Source organism: Lytechinus variegatus, chromosome 4, assembly GCF_018143015.1.
Source record: "Lytechinus variegatus isolate NC3 chromosome 4, Lvar_3.0, whole genome shotgun sequence".
NCBI lineage: Eukaryota > Metazoa > Echinodermata > Echinoidea > Temnopleuroida > Toxopneustidae > Lytechinus > Lytechinus variegatus.
This window is the reverse complement of record NC_054743.1, coordinates 5,469,978-5,491,795: the sequence shown is the minus strand read 5'-3', so window position 1 is coordinate 5,491,795 and position 21,818 is coordinate 5,469,978. Positions and strand designations below refer to the sequence as shown.

Genomic DNA, 21,818 nt, shown 5'->3' with positions numbered 1-21,818 from the left:
GAAACTAATTTGACCTTTACTCCGAAATAAAGGCTTGCAATCATCCAAAATTGTTAATGTATTCATTCAGTTACTTTGAACTTTAAATAAAAATGCAATTTTTATTCTGAAAATAAGCAAACTGCACTTTGTTCCATAATCGGTTCGTGGACCAGTTACAAGATGTGCGGTGGCCGGCAACAAAGCACACAGTACAGTGTTGTATTAAATTACTCATTTTTTCTGCATGTGTAGGGATAGGTTGTATAATATACTGTACAATGCATCACGAATAACGAAGTTAAAATGACACTATTATTATGTGATACAATGTAAAACAAATAGAAAAGAGGAGGTTTACAGTGAGTTGACTGTGGCTGTTTAATACATTGAAACTTAATTTACCCTGGTAATGAAGGCAAACGTCTTCCTGTTTCGATATACACATATTACTTACTACCTTCAACTTCACATTGAAAGGTGAATTGTAGTTGAAGTTTCTGGGTCTCTTAGTAACACACTATTGTTTAGATAGTTCATGTACTATTTGCATACCGCCTATCATATCATCTGAAATAACAGTTGTAGAATTAAGCAGGACATCGTATAACCTTTAGCTTTGACTGTCGGGCATGAGATTTGCACAGGTCGTGTTCGACACTCACATAATAGATTTCATATGTGACGACGTGGTTTAAAGGTAAGTGTGAAAAACATGCTTGGTTTTCAGATTACATTTGAAATGTGCTGTTAAGAAATTTTCGATACGTGACACAAATTGGGTTCAAGAACATCGACACTTATTATCAAATTCCTTTCACAACAATGAAAAACCAAAATGTCTTGTCAAAGATTCGTTAACCTACATGTAAACAGAAGTTTCGCCCTTGACTCTGGACAAACGCCACATCTGCAATTTTTCGTCAGCTCCGAAACTCAAGAAGAAACTACTGTTTCTGTTCACCAGTTTTCGACAAAGACTTCACATATGACTGTCTTTGTCATTTGACGGGCATTGTTTAATACAGTAACTACGTTCTTGAATTCGTCGTGCGTTGCGATGTTACGATTGTACGAACTTTAAACCTTAAATGCGAGATCGGTAAGAACCGTCATTTGAACCTTTTTTATGTTCATTCAGCAGGCTTGTTCCCAACATGTTTTTGTTTTTGGAAGTACGTTTAAAGATAGCCCCAAACAAAAATTGATTCCGATTTATTTATCATGTTTATGTTAGTTTACTGTATGTACGTATCCAAATATGTTTCGTATTATCTTATAGGGAACAGATTTTACATTTCACCGACATTATTTTTAATCATAGACATGGTGTCACTTAAAATATATAACATAACATTATGCACCTTGCCATACCAACGTGCTTTTATTAGCCCATTATCAATTGCCCGATGATGACACACTGTAAAAAATGAAGTGCTAATTTAGCACTTACAGTGCTTGTATAATGACTGCACTTCGAGTGCTAATTTTCTAGTTCAAATTTGAACTAGTAAATCAGCACTGGTAGTGCAGTCACTATACAAGCACAGTGCAGCAGGGTTGTTTTTAAGTCATCTAAAAATCTACGAAACATGTATAAATTATTTGTTTCTGCTGTTCAATGTTTTTAGGGAGGGTTGCAAGGTCCGATTAACTGATTCTGATAGTGATATTGAAGTTAGGTATTTGGAAAATCATAAATGTATGAATGTATCGTTTTCCTAATCTCATGAATCTGTTGTTGAACAGGTATAGACGGAACAATTGGAAAAAGTTGGACATATTGGAAGGACTTATGAAACCATTTCTATCTTATCCAAATAAATGATGCAGATATGGTATCTGCAATTTAACTTGTAAATTTAGAATTTACTGTGAAGGAAAATAAACTAAATACACTAAGGAATTTACAAATACAGTGTTCCAGAATTAACAAGTTAACTTATTGTCTTCCTCCATTTACAGGAATATTGGATGAAGTCCTGTCATCCTCAGAGATGGCGGAGATCCACACTAAAATCGTCGACCAAACAATACGGTCCTTCAATGCCCAAGGTCAGAAAGTAGACATACCAAGAATCCTTGGATCACCTGAAGAAGCTTTGAAGGCTGTCAATGAGTTCCTTCGATTGAACTCGCTAGAAGAGACTCAAAAGAAGTTCGATGATCTTGACTTCACAAGTCCAGATGTCTTGTTGGATATAAAGGTTAGAAATAACTGACTAGTTCTAATCTTGGTTTCATAATATTATTTCATAACATGCAAATATAGTGGATATAATTTGAAAATACAAGAGCACGAACAAGAATTTTTTTTATTTCCTTTGATAAGAAAACTAGGTCTTGTTTTTGCAAAGAATTTTGACTAATCAAATAATCTTCAACTTTTTAGTTTAAAAACATTATCTTTAGTGTCCCTTTGGAAACACAGAAGAGCACATTGATTCGCCAAGACACGAATGCATGTAAGAGTATACATCTATAAAAATATTTAAACAGATATATTCCTTTTCTAATTTTTTAAAACAAAAATCTCACAACAAGCACGCATAGTAGGACTGTCGTGGTTTATAATCTGCAAGTTGTATTGGCCTAATACATAGCTCTATTGAATTATTTTCTATTTTTCCATTCTTTTCGGCAGAAAATCAATGTTAATCTGAGCATTACTGCCCTTGAGAATGTTGGGTTACATCACGTGACATCGATGTTTGGAGTTGATAAAATTCCCATCCTTCTGATGGCTGTCAGTTCAGCATATGGTGATTGCCCAAAGGTAAGCTTTCTAACTTTCTCATAGTATTAAGAAAAGTGAAATTGCATATTTAAAACAAACAAAATATGCCAGCTCGAAGGTTGAATTACACGTAGTTTACATTGGTAAAAAAGTTTAAAAAGTTAGATACACGTTTATCCGATCCGACCCAATCCAAAGTTCATTTGATATAGTGCCTTTTCCTATCAGTTACAAAGCGCTGTACACACTACTTCATGTGTGGGCCACTAAAACAAATTCAACACCTCAGAACGGTAAGCTTAGCATTTACATTTGGATAGTCTAACAATTATGGTTGAAATATAAGTAATCATCTGTGCAATCATTCACTTATATTCATTTTCCATCATGTTCATCTTTTTTTTATTGCAAACACCTTTTATAATTTTTAGTTACTGATTATCAGGATAGTTAATCATAAAGGTTTAGAGTAAATGTTTTTCATTCCTACTTCATATTCCTCTAACTTTCATGTGGCAATTCCTGTCAAAATTATGCACCTGAAACTGTTTAAGCATCATTCCGGAATAGAATGAACTTGGTAACTCAAATCTTGTGATTTGAAATAAAGAAAATAGGAGATTACAAGAAGACCAGAAACATTTGCAAACTATTTTTTTGCATGAATATTTTTGTTCAGTTGAAGGAAGCTATGATGGCAGTCGGAATCGATCCAACTCCAAATATAGCTCCACCACACGTAATGACGGTAGGTGATGCGATCCCTGATCTTCAACTGGTATCCTTGTCTGGGAAAGCCATGGCGCTTTCTGATCTTCATATAAACAAGGATAGACCAATGATGATCCTGGCTTCATCAGCCTCCTGACCTCCGCTTAGGGTAAACCTCATTCAGATTTAATGTTTTGTATTTAATTTTGTTCAGAAATAGATGAGAATGATAGTTAAGGGTCATTATCCATGTGCACTGGGTCTCAAATATGGTTCAAATGAGTGCATGATTTTGAGGAACTTTCTATGGAACTTCAATAAAGTTAACCGAACTAAAATTTAGATGATAACACCATCAGTAGATTTGAACCTCTGTTAGATCTCATTGGATCACAAGGTTGACCGTAAGTTGACTGTAAGATTAAAGTACTGGAATTGAGATGCGCCTTGAAATCCAACTTGTTTTTTTCTATAAAACATCCAATGTTGGTGCTCATGATACGCCTAGTAGTATTTTGCATTCAAATTAGCTAAAATTGACATGACTATCATCTCAATGTTTCATATTTTCAGTAACAAGTATTTTAATTTCCATTTTAACATGTTTAATGCGTAATACTCTATATTTATTTAGGCCTGTGTAGTAGGTGGTACGCTTGCTAGAATTGTTTGCGACTACCGAGGCCAGGTCGATTTCGTAGCTGTCTATCTCGCCGAAGCTCACCCGAAAGATGGATGGACCAGGGGAACTAAGTTAAGTCCGAGAGATCAACATAAATCACTTCAGGAGAGAATAGCCGAAGCAAAGTGAGTTTACGGATTGGTGCTAATTTCTGGTAGGGTGCAGGTTGCTCCCAAAAGTGGGTTTTGTTTTTCTTTTTGACTGAAGCCCCCCCTCCCTCCCCAAAACCAACATGAATATAACATCTTTCTTTTCACCCCTCAAAAAAGCACCATTTTGACGGCATTTGGGCCCTTCGCTCCTTCCCAAATACAGGCACTATTTGAAAATTTACGTTGACCTTAGATAACATGGTCATCAGTTTTACTTTACTTTTGGCAGAGCCCCCGAAATCCCTGTTACTGTTAAAGTTTATTACTACGTCACGCCCTAAGGTTGGCCTGAATGATATAAACGAAACACACAAAAAAAGGTTTCATTGGGGTTGAAATCAAAATTATATTCAGTCAGGTGCAGAATCGAAATAAAATACTGTATTCATATTAAAGATGATTAAGCATGGGAAGGGCTGAAAATGTCATGATGTGATCTTTGTCATTATTTTAATTTAATATTTTAAGAAAATGTACCGATGGATATTTGAAAGAAGATAAGAAACAATACCGAGAGAGGGCGCTAGATATTGATTTAGATCCCAACTGCCGGAATTGCCTTTTTTAATTTGAATGGGTTACAAATGCAATCGATAACTACTTCGGTTTGTAACGTTGTAAAGTTCAATGAAACTCGTGTATATCACAAGTTACTGACCTCTCACCAATAATAACAAAATAGTATATTTTACGCAGGGTAGCCCTTCAGTTCTGAAAACCATTTCCAGGGGGGCCTTCTTGACATGATAATGATTACCCAGACTTTAGCACGCCTACTAAAGCTTTACAAAGTCATTACATTGCCAATTTTCTATCCAGAAATCTTCTTCAGCTAGATACTGAAACGCATGATTGTATGACTGATGACGTCACAGATGTTTCAAAGTGTCGCATCGTCACGGATCAGATGGACAACCTCTTCTCCAGGATGTTTCTCGCGCAACCAGATCGTGTGATTTTCATAAGAGATGGAAAGGTTGTCTACATGGGGACGAATATCATGGAACAGGTGAAGAACCCCACTCGATTAATGACGCATGAAGCACGTGATTGGTTAGAAGAAAACGTCGGTCCAATGGAAAAGAAATAAAAGTTGCTTAGACAGTTAGCTCCAAGATAGGAATGTTTCGTGTCCGGACCCAAATATAAATGAATCGGTGTGAGAACAATCATGCATTATATCACATGTTTCATTTATGTTAAAAAAAGAACTTAAAGCGGTTCGTCAGGCTGAGAATAGGTAGGTCTCAATAAAATAAGTAAACTTTAACGAGCTCAACGCTGACAATTCCACAAAATGGGATGCTATTGATTGGATATGAAGTATAATAATGCATGATCAGTATCATGGACACGCTCAATGATAAAAACATGAAAGGATTAAGAAAATTGTAATTCATAAAACTCGATTTTACTACATTTAAACTGAATTTTGTGTTTTGTTTTAAAGTTAACTCAGGTATGCTGGTGGAATGTTAATAGTTCATATGTCCAAATTAATTTAGTTTGATTGATTGGAAGATTTTCTCAGTGTGGGCTTTGCCTAGTAGCCCCGTACATTTATACACGTAAATATTGCTGATAACGTTGCGAAGTAGGCGTAGATATTCACACGCGAAACACACGATTTAAATGTCTGAATTAACAATGTCGTATACCTGTCAAGTCGTTTCTAATGGTTTAAATGTGATAGAAATTTGAAAATAAAATCATGCTGTTTTCCAATATATATGTTCAATCTGCACAAGTATGATATGACTGGGTGGCAGTCCCTTTTGAACACAATATCTGATCCGTTAAAAAGAAGTAGAAAAGCGATATGCATATTTTTTCAACAAGATTCTGAATATTATCAAATCCTGAGAAAGATTTTATGAGGTTAGCAATAATACACGATAACACTCTTCATTATGAATTACCTTTTATAACACAATTAACATTTATCTTGTGGTAATTAATAGTAGGCTGAAATGATATGTCAAGAAGGTGTTGTTTCATAGTACATGGCGAAACAAAGCAAATGAAGTATCCATAGCAAAGATTAATCTGTGGGAACGGATGAAGGAGTTTGTTTCGTTCATGCTCACTATGAAATTATTTCCTTTTTTTATAACATACGTTTCTGACCCATTCGAGTTTTGATTAAAAATGATTTTGTAAACCAAATGCCAAATTTCTCCTCTGAACTTCTGTTGTCTATTGATTATGATCCTTGAGTGAAATATAAAATGTATCTTCTCCCTGCAATTTTTAATGCACATTATCGTCTACTTTAATAGGGGGCTCTTAAATCACATTCGTATTCTTACAGCTAGCCACTTCGCTAAGTGTATCCTTATTAATATCCCCAAGGTCTATACAGTGGAGTAACTACGAGGGGGCGCACGGCGGCATGTGCCCCCCCCCCCCCCCCACTTCATCTTTTGACGAAAAACGGTGGAAAAGGGATAAAAGAGGGAGAAATTAGACAATGGAAAGGAGAAAGAAAAACTAGTAATATATAATATTACATAAACAATATTGTGTTCATAACTTTATGAAACAAACATAATTTGCTTCGGGTCTCTGTGTTTGATTAGGTGATCCTGCTGTTTTCAAGTCAATATTGTATTTCGAGTTAATAGCTTTTTTATGTGGTGACATATTTTTAAGGCTACTTTACCGGACATGGTGGCTCAGTGGTAGAGCGTCCGCCTCATGAACGGGAGGTCATGGGTTTGGTCCTCGGCCGAGTCATACCAAAGGCTTATAAAAATGGGACCTTCTGTCTTCTTGCTAGGCGCTCAGCATTTAGATTGGAGAAGGGTAATAATAACATATAATGTTATGCAGGGCCTGCTGGTAGAGCAGTTTCCTAACTGAAGTGGCTACCCTGGGTAAATAAAACGTTATCATTATTATTATTATTTATTATTAAATAGTTCTTAAGATTTTCCTTTGTATAGTCTGAATTTCAGAGATTTCCAGCTCGCGCATCGCACTCGAATGATTTAATTGTGAAATACGTACGGTCTTAGTAAATTCAATTGTTTGTAGGCTTGATATTTTCTTATTGTGATACGTATCATGTTCATCATTACAATGACTATAAAACAAAGTACGTCATGATGTGTTTAGGAATAATTTTAACAAAATCAGTAAGCGCCTGGCGCTTGCGGTAGATGAATTTGGTGCAATGTGAATGCCCTTCATGAATTTTCAGAATATAGTCTATGAAATAGACTTGCTTGGGATCAATATGTGGAACAAATATCAGCTCGCGCTTCGCGCTCGTATTGTTTGTTTAGTCAGACAGGTGCGTATCGTGATTACATTAATTTGCTTATAATTTCCCCTTTTGGATCTGAATATCAAAGTTTTTTTAGCTCGCGCTTGGCGCTCGCATTGTTCATTATTGGCACAGACCGTGAAATATTTTCATTTAGTCAGTTTACCTGGCAATTGAGCGCCTACTAAATGACTCAACATTTTTGCTGCCCACCCCCCCCCCCCCCATTCCATGACCCAAGATACGCCACTGGGTCTATATAGCACTGGTTAGTCCAGGTAGGTCTGGACTATCAAGCTATTTCATGTTTTCGTGAAATAGATGGGTTGAACACTAGCTGAGGGTGTCCTCTTATCGGAGTTAAAGGGGAAAACCGTAGTAAGAGGGGGAGGTGGAAAGAGTACGAAAAACTGTAGAATAGGGGAATGATATAGATAAAAGAGGAGGGTCGGGGGGGGGGCTAAATAAAATGGGGGAAATTAGGGTAGACTGCTAGAAAGACCACATTGTAACGTGACAAGACGGAAACAGCATTTCGAAGATATTCATGTTGCTTGCCCATCAATGTCAATAATTGTATGTAGGCCTGCATTAGTATTTATAAAATGCCCTGCAATTCCATTTAAACAACAAAAACACAAATTACTTTGTATACATAAAGTTTGCATGATTATGCTGCATTCCCAATGGGCCTGGTTAACCTGGTTAGGGTACGTGTTTGTTTAGATTTTCATGTCTATCATGCAATTGTATATTGATAATATGGTAAACTGAATAAGGATTATCACTGTCACATTTATCTTTAGGCTTTCAAAGAGTGATAGGCCTATTCAAATAGAACTTTGTTCCGTATAACAAGAAGGACAAGATCAAGGACATCTCGAGAGAATGCTTTGTCATTATTGGTCATGTGTAATCTCAGCTTGCCGTAAGGAGACAATCCACTGTTTGTGATTCGAATACAAGAGTATGATGATAGAATTTCATGACATTAGCCACACTGTAAAATAGTTCACATAGCGCCTTGTCATGAGATAACAAAGCCTTTTCCCTTTTTAACCTTCCATAAGGTCCCTTCTTTAATAATCAACTTAAACATTTTTATACAATAACATTATTGAATACTCAATACAATTAATATGTCACAAAATTGAAAAAAAAATATTAAGCAGTATCAATTCATTGGTAAAAGAGACCCAGCTATATGGACAAAACGGACCACTTTGCACCCGTAGGCCTATCAACTGGATTCTTTGGAGATTGTGCTACCTGCACTATAAAAGGTCATTAACCTAAATTTGCTAAGCAATGCACTATTCAATCAATACCATATTTCCCCCAAAAAGTACTTTTTATATCAACAATTGTCTAAGTAATATAAGGAGGCATAATTGTCTCTTAATCAGGTTTCATTGTCAGATTTCATCAGGGGTTCTTGCTAAATCTTAACATTCTTTATCTTACCTATATTGATATACATGAAACATAAATTTGATTGTTCTGGCATAATGTGCTGAAATCTGCAACAAAGGGTGAGCCTTTGTAAGAAGTATTTCTAAATCCATTGGGGCAAAACGGGCCTATGTTACGCTGATTTGCATTATATGCAAATATCTGGAAGTCTCAATTATGGTGTTAGAGGGAACTTCATGAATATCATAACATTGACAGGACCAATTCTGAATTCAGAACAAGAGTGACTGATCCAATGTATATAGATCGCCTGTCCAGCGGGTAGTGAATGAGGCCCGGGAGGTGCAGTCATATTTCCCCAACGACGTCCTCACTGCGATTCGAAAACAGCCCTTTTATTAAAGATCAAGTCCACCTCAGAAAAATGTTGATTTGAATCAATAGAGAAAAATCAGACAAGCACAATGCAGAAAATTTCATCAAAATCGGATGTAAAATAAGAAAGTTATGATATTTCAAAGTTTCGCTTATTTTCAACAAAATAGTTATATGAACGAGCCAGTTACATCCAAATGAGAGAGTCGATGTATCACTCACTCACTGTTTCTTTTGTTTTTTATTGTTTGAATTATACAATATTTCAATTTTTACAAATTTGACGATTAGGACATCCTCGCCTGAAGCACAAAATGTTAAAATAATGGAATTCCACGTGTTCAGGAAGGAATGAAACTTGATTTCACATGACAATGACGAGAAAATAGAAATATTTCATATTTTATATAATAAAATACAAAAGAAATAGTGAGTGAGTGATGTCATCAACTCTCTCATTTGGATGTAACTGGCTCGTTCATATAACTATTTTGTTGAAAATAAGCGAAACTTTAAAATGCCATAACTTTCTTATTTTACATCCGATTTTGATGAAATTTTCAGTGTTATGCTTGTTTAATTTTTCTCTTTTTATTCAAATCAAGTTTTTGTTGGGGTGGACTTGTCCTTTAATTTTATTCAAACCAGCTTTGTATACGTAGCTGATACAAAAATGTAAAAACTGCTGTTTTCGACTCCCTCTACGGCCGCCGTAGAGCAAATGCGACTGAGCTATGTTCATGCCATGTTTGTAGTTCCATCGGCTATGTTTGTTGGTAGATAAACCTTTTCACATATTGACAAGTGCTTACAATAATCTAAACATAGAGAGAAGGGCTACAGCCTTTCATTTCAAAAGGAGTGGTTGATGTGTATAGGAGAAACTCAATATTGGATGAAGCGACAAGTCATAGGTGAGTGTATCAGTAAAAAAAAAACAATAATCATATCATGTTTTCTTTTAATGAATTGAATGAATATAATCTTCACAATAACCTCATTTCACATGTCACACACCTGACGTGGTAAAATGTTTATTAAAACTACCTGTAACTGAAAGTGTATTCAACACGATTTGATTGAGCCCATCTTTTATGAAAAAAAGACCACTTTGCACGTGCTTATCGAAATCGAGAATATTGAGCATGATGACTGTTATGATCGCTGGGATTGGAAATGATTGTTTGATCTTCATGAATTCAGTGGTGCCTCGTTTCTCAATGCCGGATTTCGTCGGAGCTTGTCAATGTTCATATTGTCTTAAAAAGACTTATTTTTCCCATTGTCTAATTAGTCCTTTCAATGTTAAATCAATGACATATAATTGCAGGCACGTTTTGAGGTTTAGGAGAGGACCTTCAGGACTCCAAAATGGCAGAATCCAAAGCTCCACCGAAAGTCTTTAGTTCTCCAGAAGAAGCAATCAAAGCTATCATGGAGGTTAATCGATTGGCGACGTTAGAGGAGACTCAGCAAAAGTACAATGAGCTTGATTTTACTAGTCCCGAAGTCATGCTCGATATAAAGGTATTGCGCTTCTATCCAATGGTAGCGGTGTTGGGTGAGGGGCGGGGTATGGGGTTGTATTCGCAGATGAATACACGGGGCTATATGTCTCTGGCAGGGGCGGTAGAGCGAAGTTGAACATGGTGAAGGGGGCGCAGGAAAAAGGGCATCTTTTCTTGTGAAAGGGGCAATATCTTAAACATGGTCGTATACAGTTTTTTTGCAGGTAGGGGGCACCCTGGCAGCATGCGTAAACGATTTGAAACAAACTTGAAAGCAAGGAAGCGAAGCGACCGAGCTTATAATTGAGGCACTTTTGCACTTTGCTAACTAAAATTGATGGATTTTGTGCATAATTTGGGTGAAGTTGGTGAAAATCTGCAGTAAAAAAACATGCGAGTTAAAAAAAAATCGGGGGGGGGGGGACTACGAGAAAGGGCACCTATAAGAAGGCAAACGGGCACTTGCTAAATACATAAAATGGATCCTTCTCAGGTGAAAGGGGCAAATGACATGTTCGTGGGGGCATTTTTCTTTGGTAAAAGGGGCAATTAAAAGAGAGAGGGCACTTGGCAACACCTAAACTTGGTTCTATTTCGATGAAAGGGTCACAGTATACACGTCCGTTAGGGGCATTGTTCTTGATAAAAAAGTCACATTTCGTTGCTTGAAAGATGGGGGGCACTGTTGTTCTCCTGACCCCCCAGGATTGCCGTCCCTGAACTGGGAGCTAGTGGATGATGCTAGAGGTTAATTTACTGCAATATAAAAGGGTAGTAGGAATATGTTAGGCATGATTATTAGGATTTTTTTTTCAAAAAGACATCTGACAGTAATTGTGATATGTATCATCTATGCTTATTTATAAACGATTGCGTTTTTAAACTTATGACGTAATCGCGTTTACATTATTATCAGTACTAATGCAATTCTCCAGCCTTCGCTTTCTATAAATAATGAAAGTACCATGCATGGGCGCACGCACATCACCCGCGTTGCAATGGTAAGATACGCAATGTAGCGTATCATCTATAGATATGCAAGATAAAATTTAAACTGAGAGATCATCTGAGAATACCAATCTCATTTTAAGAGATAAAATTAGATATTTTAAAGATAAAATAACCTCAGAATACCGCCCTTGGACGTTATATTGTCAATAAATATCAATGTACGAGTAATTCATATTTTGCCCTTGATTTAATTTTGACTTACGAATGGATGTCTACTTTTATTTTTTTTATCTTTCAGAAAATAATACTTGATTTGAGCATTACTGTGCTTCAGAACCTCGGCTTAAATCACTTGATTCCGATGTTTGGACTTGATAAGATCCCAAATATTATGATGGCAACTATGGCATATAAGGATTCACCGGAGGTAATTCAAAGCAATTTAGTGAGATAAATTTTTGTGTTGATTGGGCATGCTATTGATTGTTAGTAGTTAAACAATGAACACAAAACATATTTAAAATATCATGAATAAGGTAAAACATATACCAAGAAATGAAGAAATCTCTTTCTTTGGACTTGCTCTCTTTCAGGCTGAAAAGTAAATACTTTGCACAAACCTATCATTTTCACGGATGACTGCTAAGAATGTTACCATCTGGACACTGGAGTAATTTTTAACTTTTTATTACAGTTTTTGCCATCACATTCATCGCGTCTGGCAATCGCACATCCCGATCATTCGAGAAAAAGGGGCCTTTTAAATTCCCGAATCGTCGGATCCAGTTTACCCAATCATTCAAAAAAAATTCACAAAAAAACAGGTAAACTAGATCTGACCATTCGGGGATTTAGGGGGCCCTTTTCTCGAATGGTCTGGTTACTTGATTGCCCGACCCGACTCGATAACCCAATGTGAGCATACAGGCATCTAAGACTATACAGTACTGAAGTAATGACGTCACAAACGACCTTTTTTTTGCATTACAGCGGTTTTGATACCATATTTGGCTGAGCTTGACACCCCCTCCCCCCACTATAACTCAAATTTGGTGGGAATCGGTCTATAGGGGCCTTAAATATGACATCCTGAATAAACATTATTTTAATCCCTATATTGTATAAATGTCTCACATTAGAACCGGGTCAATAATACATTGCCTTCAACGGGTCTAGTTATGTATTCATGAGGTCATATTGGGGCCCAATGGACCGATTCCCACCAAACCTGGGTTATATATATAGGTTTTTTCTTATCATGCTCTACCAGAATATGATATCATAAATGCTGAAATGCAAAAAAAATGGAAGTTGATGATGTCATAATTCTCGTTACTCTAATATCATCTTCTGATTATGTCTATTGATATCATTTTAGGTGATGAAAGCTGTTACGAAAATCAGAATGAACCCAGCCTTGCGTATTGCACCACCTCGCCTGATAGTAGTTGGCGATGATGTACCGGACATGAGGCTTGTATCTCTATCTGGTGACGTCACAACTCTTTCTGATCTTCATATCAACAAGGATAGACCAATGTTGATCATGGCTTCATCAGCTTCCTGACCCCCGCTTAGGGTAAGAAATGTAAAGCATTGTGTAAGGGCTGAGAAATGGGGGGGGGGGTGGGGGCTTCAGCCCAAACTTGTATCTATAATGGGCGCTTGCTTGACGAAAATGCTCCACTCAATCTCGAATTCGATTATGGTAAAAACCAATTTGTTTTGTATGCTGTCTATGCCTTGTCTCTAATCATTATTTCGTCGCTTTACCACAGAAAGGCCGTTAATGCGAACGTGTGCAAAATGTACATTTTCGACAAAACTGCAAATTATGTTTTGATTGTTTTGATCTTATGTGCTTTTAGTAGCTACTGGTAGTGTACTTCTTCTGTCCTAATTCTCCTGCTTTCTGACAAAGCAATGTGTTTTCTTCATTGATATTTATATATTTTATTTCAAACACTCTAAACGCATTTTAATGTTAGGAATGAATACCTCACGCCCTTTTCCAGATAACACAAATACGCAATCCACTGATCCAGTGACCGCATAAAGGCCGCTTGCGCGAATCGGTTAATGCGCGTACGCAACGTTGAACGCAGAAGCGTCTTGTTCCCAGAGAAAGGTCGCGTCTAGCACATGGAACTGCTTTTGCTTAGAATGTCACAATGACGTCAAATTTAGGTTCGAGGGTGGATCCAGAAGAAAGTTTATAACATGCCTTTTTTCATTTTAGCAATAAAGCACAATACGATTTTTGGCGCCAAAATACGTTAACGGCCTTTTTGCGGTTAGGCGACGATTTCTACCCGCCTTAATTTGACTTAATTTATGCTTCATATTTTGTATTTATCAAGGCCTGTGTAGTAGGTGGTACGCTTGCTGAAATTGTTCGCGACTACCGAGGCCAGGTCGATTTCCTAGCTGTCTATCTAGCCGAAGCTCACCCGATAGGACCTGCTGCGATGGGAACCAATATAAGTCACATTGATCAGCACAAAACCCTTGAAGAAAGAATTTCTGCTGCAAAGTAAGTTGATTCAGGAAGGGGGAATGCTTACAATATCCCCAAGATTTCCTTTGGGGATGCTGCATGTACACTCTAAATAAGAAATGCTAATTAAGCACTTATAGTCTAGGAGCCAGGGGGCTTTATTCAGAATTTTTGGTGGGGAAGGTTTGACAAGCTTATCCGGGGTAAAATTGTGCGCTGATTCCAAAAATGCCACTCTTATTGACCGTACTCACGCCATTTTGGTCATTTTGGCAAAATTTTGGCAAAAAATGACCATTTTGACCACTCTTTGGAAAATGGTCCCTTAACAGACTGCTTTTGTAGCCACATGCAATTAAAAGGGTCTATCTTAAGTAAAAATGCACACAGATTCCAGATAAAGTGCTTTCATTTGCCAAATCACAATAGCAGTGGTCATTTTGGCCATAATTTGGCCAAAAATGAAAATTTTCATGATTTTTTGGCCGAAATGTGTTACAAATATTGATCAGAGCTACGACTGGATGTTTTTAGAAATCCACATTTATTTTCAAAATGTGCGCTGGATCATAACCATCAACCTCATGTAATTTATTCCGTCAGTTTTGACCTATGAGGGTCATTTTGGGTACTTAAGACATAACTGACCATTCGCGCAATTTGCATTATTAACTGTTCAAATAGGCAGGAAATTGAGGTCTTCAGCGTGTTTTTTCTTCTTCCCTCATAAAATGAGAAGGCATTTAAATGTCCTTTAAGTGTAAAATTTTATGCTGATTCCAAATATATCATTTATAATAACCCTATTTAATAGCTTGTGGTAATTTTGACCACTTATGACCCTCAATATGGCCAATGACATAGGTTCATTTTACCCCCAAATACTTCGAACGTTACCAGAACCACTACAAGGTGTGCTGTGACACCTAACATTGGTGTGTAAATCCTTTAAATTGAACATCTCACAAATTATTTTGACCTTATGTAATTTATTCCATCAGTTTTGACCTATGAGGGTCATTTGGGGTACTTTATACATAAGTGATCCTTTACGAAGTTTTGCATAATAAAGTGCACATATACATGTAGGCAGGAATTTGAGGTCTCATAGCGTGTTTTATCTTCTTCCCAATATAAAATGCAAATGCGTTCAAAAATCCATCTTGTGTAGAATTTTATGCAGATTCCAAATATATCAGTCTTATTGGCCCTATTCAATAGGTTATGGTTATTTTGGCCACTTATGGCCCTTAAAATGACCAATGACATCAGATCATTTTACCCCCAAATACTTCGAACGTTACCAGAATCGTTACAAGGGTGTGTTGCGACACCTAACATTGGGGTGTGTTAATCCTTTAAATTGAACATCTCAAAATTATTTTGACCTCATTCCATCAGTTTTGACCTATGAGGGTCATTTTGGATACTTTAGACATAACTGACCATTCGCACATAGGCAGGAATTTGAGGTCTTCAGTGTGTTTTATCTTCTTCCCTTATAAAATGGGAATACATTTAAATGTCCCTTTTGTATAGAATATTATGCTGATTCTAAATATATCAGTCTTAATGACCCTATTGAACACCTAATGGTCATTTTGGCCACTTATGGCCATAAAAATGACCAATAACATCAGTTCAATTTATCCAAAATACCTCAATGTTACCAGAATCGTTACCAGGATGTGCTGTGACATCGAACATTGGTGTATTAATCCTTTAAAATGAACATTTCAAAAGTATTTTGACCTCATGTAATTTATATCATTAGTTTTGACTTTTGACCATTTTGGGTAACTGACCATTCGTGCAATTTTGCATAATAACTGTGAAAATCGGCAGGAATTTGAGGTCTTCAGTGTGCTTTATCTTCCTCCTTTATAAAATGGGAATGATGCATATGTCGTTCTTGTGTAGAATTTCAAGCTGATTCCCAATATGTCAGTCTTAATGACCCCATTTAACAGATTATGGTCATTTTGGCCACTTTTTGGCCCCAAATGACTAATACCATCTGTTCAATACTTCAATTTATCCAAAAATACTTTGAATGTTACTATAATCGTTACAAGAGTGTGCTCTGACACCTAACACTGGTGTATTAATCATTTAAATTGAGTGTCCCAAAAATATTTTTGACAACCTTGGTCATTTTGGCCAGATTGTCCCCTGCCCAATGTGTATACTAAATTAGCCTATAGTGAACATAGTGAGGAGACAATTCAGGATTGTGTTAATATTAGCATCAATTATTGTTAAATTGGAAAAGTTTGAAAGCTTTGGGGTGATAATCAATGCAATGATTCCATATAAATCAGTGTTATTGGCCGAACTATTGGACTTTGTGGTAATTTTGATCACCTTTCCTCAATAATTTCTCGTGACCACACATTATTTGATTTAAAAAGGGCTCAAATGTTGCTTAATATTATTTTCAGCTTGAGCTACTACACCAATAAACATTTACATCAAGTACACATAAGGTTGTTTGACCATGCACTTTGGTCATTTTCATGATTTTAGGCACATTAACCATTTTGTAATTCATGGAAACGAATTCAAGAATGATGTTAGATAAGACATATTACAAAAACTTTCTGCACCAGATTAATACAATGATTTAGAATATATCAGTCTTAATGACTACTTAGTGGTCATTTTGGTCCCTACAATTAGCACTGACAAATTATTTAATTCAATATGATATTACTAATAGTACATAATAAAAATGTGACCACTTTGGCCACTTTGACCGTTTATCCAATGTGTGAATTTTGAAATAAACATGACTTAGCAGCAATTGTAGGTCTATGAACATGATGAAATGCGTAATCCCTTTTCATGGGAAATATTAAAGGCTCACCTTGAGTAAAAATTGTGCCAGATATCATGTGACTGTCTACTGTGGCCCCTTTGATCACTGTATGTTCCTAAATAGCCAGAATTATTTTCCTTCTTTAAAGTCAAATTGTACTGAGAATCATTACAAAGCAAAATAGGTCACAGTGAAGTTCTCAAAGAGCTTTGACTATCATTCATTTTTACAATCTTTGTTTTATCTTGTTCAGTGATTCACAAAGCTCACATTGGCATGATTGGTGAGCAGCAAACTTACCCTCAATTCTTTTGAAGACGTACTGGGTAATAAAATACATTCTCCATATGAAATTATTCTCTGTGCCGAATTTTGGTCACTCTTTAACAATTTAGGGCAAGTTTTCCACTTTCAACTTTACCAATCATGCCAATGTGAGGTTTGTGAAACATTACACAAAATGGCAAAGGTAATAAAAATGCACCATGGTTAAATCTATTCGTGAAATCCACTTTGACCAATAGCTTTGTAATGACGCACCTTTGAGTTCAGGATTAGTGCCTTCCTCTAGAATATAGTTATCTGTATAATTTAAATAAAAAGGAGGGAATGATGTTATGGCTACTCAATGACCACACAATAACCAAATGGTGAGGTATTTGGCACAATTTTTTTACTCAAGGTGAGCTTTTAATATTTCCAATCGAAAGGGATTGAACGCATTTCCACAATTGCTCCTGTCATGTTTATTTACAAAAGTCATACATGCGATAGATAGTCAAAATGGCCAAATTGGTTTCAAAATTTTGATAATGTGCTATTAGTCATATCATATTGAAATCAATAATTGATATAATACATCTTATTAACAATACGGAGCGACAACAACATTTGAATCCTCTTTGATACATGCAAATGTGATTGGTCATTTTCGGGACCAAAAGCAACCAAAATGACCACTAGCTCATAAATGGTCATTAAGACTAATATATTTGGAATCATTAATCTACATTAATCTAGAAAAGTGTCTTAAAATAACATGTAAATGATGCTAAAGTGTCTCATTCCTGAATTTACTGCCCCATATATGTGAGGTTTCCATAAACACTTACTGTGTGGTCAAGGTGGCTAAAATCATGTAAATGACCACAGTGCCATGGTCAAACAACCTTATGTATGCACGATGTAAAGGATTTATCACAATTATCGACACTCTTCACCGATTATTGGTAGCTCATGCTGATAATGATACTGACCAGCATTTGAGCCTTTTTGATTCATCAAAGCATGCAAGGTCTCTCTCTTATCAGATCTCTCCACTAATTGGAGATTCCTAGGGTCCATGGTCACTGGTCAATATTGAGGGAAACGTGGTCAAAATGACCACAGGGTCCAAAAGTTATGGTCTGTGTGGAATAATTTCATTGATTTCCACCAAGAAGCTTTCAAACTTCCCCATTTAACAATAATTGATGCTAATATTAAAGCAATCCAAAATTTCTCCTCACCATGTTCGATATCACCTGAATTAACATACACAATGAGCAGGGCTGGCCGAGGGGATCAAGGTGGCCAAAATGACCAAGGTAGTCAACTTTGGGGATGCTCAATTTTAAGGATTCATTCACCAGTGTTGGGTATTACAGCACACCCTTGTTAAGATTCTGGTAACATTCGAAGTATTTCTGGATAAATTGAACTGATGTTATTGGCCATTTTAAGGGCCATAAGTGGCCAAAATAATCTATAGCTGTTTAATAGGGTCATTAAGACTGATATATTTTGAATCAGCATCACATTTTACATAAGATGAACTTTTGAATGCATTTCCATTTTATATGGGAAGAAGATAAAACACGCTGAAGACCTGAAATTCCTGTCTATGTGCAGTTTATTATATGCAAAACTGCGTGAATGGTCAGTTGTGGCTAAAGTACGCCAAGTAACCCTCATAGGTCAAAACTGATGGAATAAATTGCATGAGGTCAAAATACTTTTGAGATGTTCAATTTCAAGGATTAATACACCAATGTTAGTTGTCACAGTATGCCCTTGTAACGATTCTAGTAACATTCAAAGTATTTTTGGATAAATTGAACTGATGTCATTGGTCATTTTAAGGGTCATAAGTGGCCAAAATGACCTTAAACTGTTAAATAGGGTCATTTAGACTGATATATTTGGAATCAGCATAAAATTTTACACATGAAGGACATTTAAATGCATTCTCATTTTATGAGGAAGAAGAAAAAACATGCTGAAGACCTCAATTTCCTGCCTATTTGAACAGTTAATAATGCAAATTGCGCGAATGGTCAGTTATGTCTAAAGTACCCAAAATGACCCTCATAGGTCAAAACTGACGGAATAAATTACATGAGGTTGATGGTTATGATCCAGCGCACATTTTGAAAATAAATGTGGATTTCTAAAAACATCCAGTCGAAGCTCTGATCAATATTTGTAACACATTTCGGCAAAAAATCATGAAAATTGTCATTTTTGGCCAAATTATGGCCAAAATGACCACTGCTATTGTGATTTGGCAAATGAAAGCACTTTATCTGGAATCTGTGTGCATTTTTACTTAAGATAGACCCTTTTAATCACATGTGGCTACAAAAGCAGTCTGTTAAGGGACCATTTTCCAAAGAGTGGTCAAAATGGTCATTTTTGGCCAAAATTTTGCCAAAATGACCAAAATGGCGTGAGTACGGTCAATAAGAGTGGCATTTTTGGAATCAGCGCACAATTTTACCCCGGATAAGCTTGTCAAACCTTCCCCACCAAAAATTCTGAATAAAGCCCCCTGGCTCCTAGACTATTACAGTGCTTGTGCAGTACTGCACTACGAGTGCTGATTTTCTAGTGTGAATTTGAACTAGAAAATCAGCAGTCGTAGTGCAGTCACTTTAATAAAAGCACTGTAAGTGCTAAATTAGCACTTCATTTTTTACAATGTTTCATTATCCATTGGCAGCACCTTCATGTATTCTGGAATGCGTGTAAAATTTGAAAAATGTAACTCATGTCCTTCATTTTTCAGTGAAACCCCTTTTTTCGCTTTTCAAATTCTCGGTACCAATTTAACCTACATGTTGTAAAGAAAACGTTCTAACAATTAAAGAAGACCAAAATGAACTCGGATTTGTATTGAAAATATGATATTTGTTTCTTCAAATTAATATCAGCACCCCGTATGAATAAAAATGCTTGCCATGGCCCTGCCGTAGACCCAAGGTTTACCCGGAAGAAGTCCAGTTTAGACCTTTGTGAGAGGGAAGTCACATTCCGCTATTACATACATGGAGGGATACTAACTTCTTCGCCCCAAACCCCCACACAAGAAGTTTTGACATTCAACATGTGGGTACTTTAGATACCCAATACACACCTTAATTTGGGATATCATTTCACGACATGGCATCCATGACAAATAATAAATAGAACACAATATTAATGCTGAAACATGGTCTTCATTATAAGAAATCGAAAATAGGATATTTGAAAGCTAAATATCCCATATTACTTCAGGATATCCGTTTGATATATTTCCAGAGATCTTCTACAGATAGATGAAGAAACACACGATTGCATGACCGATGACGTCACTAATGTTTCACGGTTTCGCATCGTCGCTGATCAGATGGACAACCTCTTCTCCAGAATGTTCCAGGCGCACCCAGATCGTGTGATATTTCTACGAGATGGCAAAGTGGTTTACATCGGCAAGACTGTCATGGAACACATGATGAAACCGTTAGAATTGATGACGCATGAAGCACGATATTGGTTAGAAAAGAACGTAGGTCCTCCACTCAACAAATAATATACACATGGTCAGATCGGTTCTATATATTGATAATAAAAATGCATAAACATTAAAAATTGCTCTTTAATTCATCCATAATGTTTTCTAGACGTGTACTCAGTTTTGTGGGTACGTGAGTGATTTACAGCCCAAGGCCGCCAAGCAAGTCTAATTCCCACCTTGGCTACTTGTCATTCTGCCTGTTGATACACCGTTTTTTTTATGTATATTTCGACTATCTGAAAAGGGTGTTACAGTTTGAAAGCTTAATTGGTAATTCGACAAAATGGTAAATTGGCTAACTGTCAATAATAACACATGGCTAGAAGATGGTTGTAGAAGAATCATGATTATTGGACCAAAGAAAAGCAGCCCAAATGTAAATGTACTGGTTATACAGGTAGGTTAGGATAAGGGTTCTGTATTGGGATCTGTGCAGTATTTGTATAGATCACTTTATAGACATCATGCTAGCACAGCATTACAAAACGACTTGAAGCTGTTCCTGACATAGATATGAAAGCCGTAAAACAAATCTCTCAAGTTAAGGATTTTCATTGTAGGCCTACACTTACCAGAGGCCGCAAAACGGTGTGGGGGCTGAGCCAAAAGTGCGTGTGTCTGGGGAGGGGGTGGGACTGACCATGCAAAAATTATAATCAGAAGGTCGTTTTTACGTTTTGTACACGGTTTTGGAAAAAAAAACAAAGTGCTCACTACCATTTCTTTATTACGGACTATATCATTTCTTATTATCATTTATGATTATTTTTTTTGGGGGGGGGGGATGTGAAGATCGTTAGTAGTTCTATATTATTGTGGTATGATTAATTGTCTAGAGCATGTAAAAGGTGCTTCACGAAATGAAGTTTCCTTGGGGTATGATTAAGTGTTTAGAGCATGTAAAAGGTGTTTC

General features: G+C 36.5%; 2 protein-coding genes and 1 long non-coding RNA gene across 3 annotated transcripts; all 3 read left to right on the top strand.

The window, feature by feature from the left end:
• The first annotated feature begins 497 nt into the window (after positions 1–497).
• Positions 498–4,221, top strand: LOC121412514. Its single transcript, XM_041605309.1, has 5 exons — positions 498–679; positions 1,945–2,186; positions 2,624–2,755; positions 3,396–3,596; positions 4,062–4,221. The coding sequence occupies exons 2-4, from the start codon at positions 1,977–1,979 to the stop codon at positions 3,582–3,584; spliced, it is 531 nt and encodes a 176-aa protein (XP_041461243.1). The 5' UTR covers positions 498–679; positions 1,945–1,976; the 3' UTR covers positions 3,585–3,596; positions 4,062–4,221.
• A 5,824-nt stretch (positions 4,222–10,045) lies between these two features.
• LOC121412513 lies at positions 10,046–12,115 on the top strand. The gene is made up of 3 exons (XR_005969627.1): positions 10,046–10,231; positions 10,648–10,844; positions 12,075–12,115. It is a non-coding gene; the product is annotated as an uncharacterized LOC121412513 (long non-coding RNA).
• A 1,061-nt stretch (positions 12,116–13,176) lies between these two features.
• LOC121412512 (type I iodothyronine deiodinase-like) lies at positions 13,177–21,068 on the top strand. The gene is made up of 3 exons (XM_041605308.1): positions 13,177–13,355; positions 14,137–14,309; positions 20,650–21,068. The coding sequence occupies exons 1-3, from the start codon at positions 13,182–13,184 to the stop codon at positions 20,918–20,920; spliced, it is 618 nt and encodes a 205-aa protein (XP_041461242.1). The 5' UTR covers positions 13,177–13,181; the 3' UTR covers positions 20,921–21,068.
• The last annotated feature ends 750 nt before the right edge of the window (positions 21,069–21,818 follow it).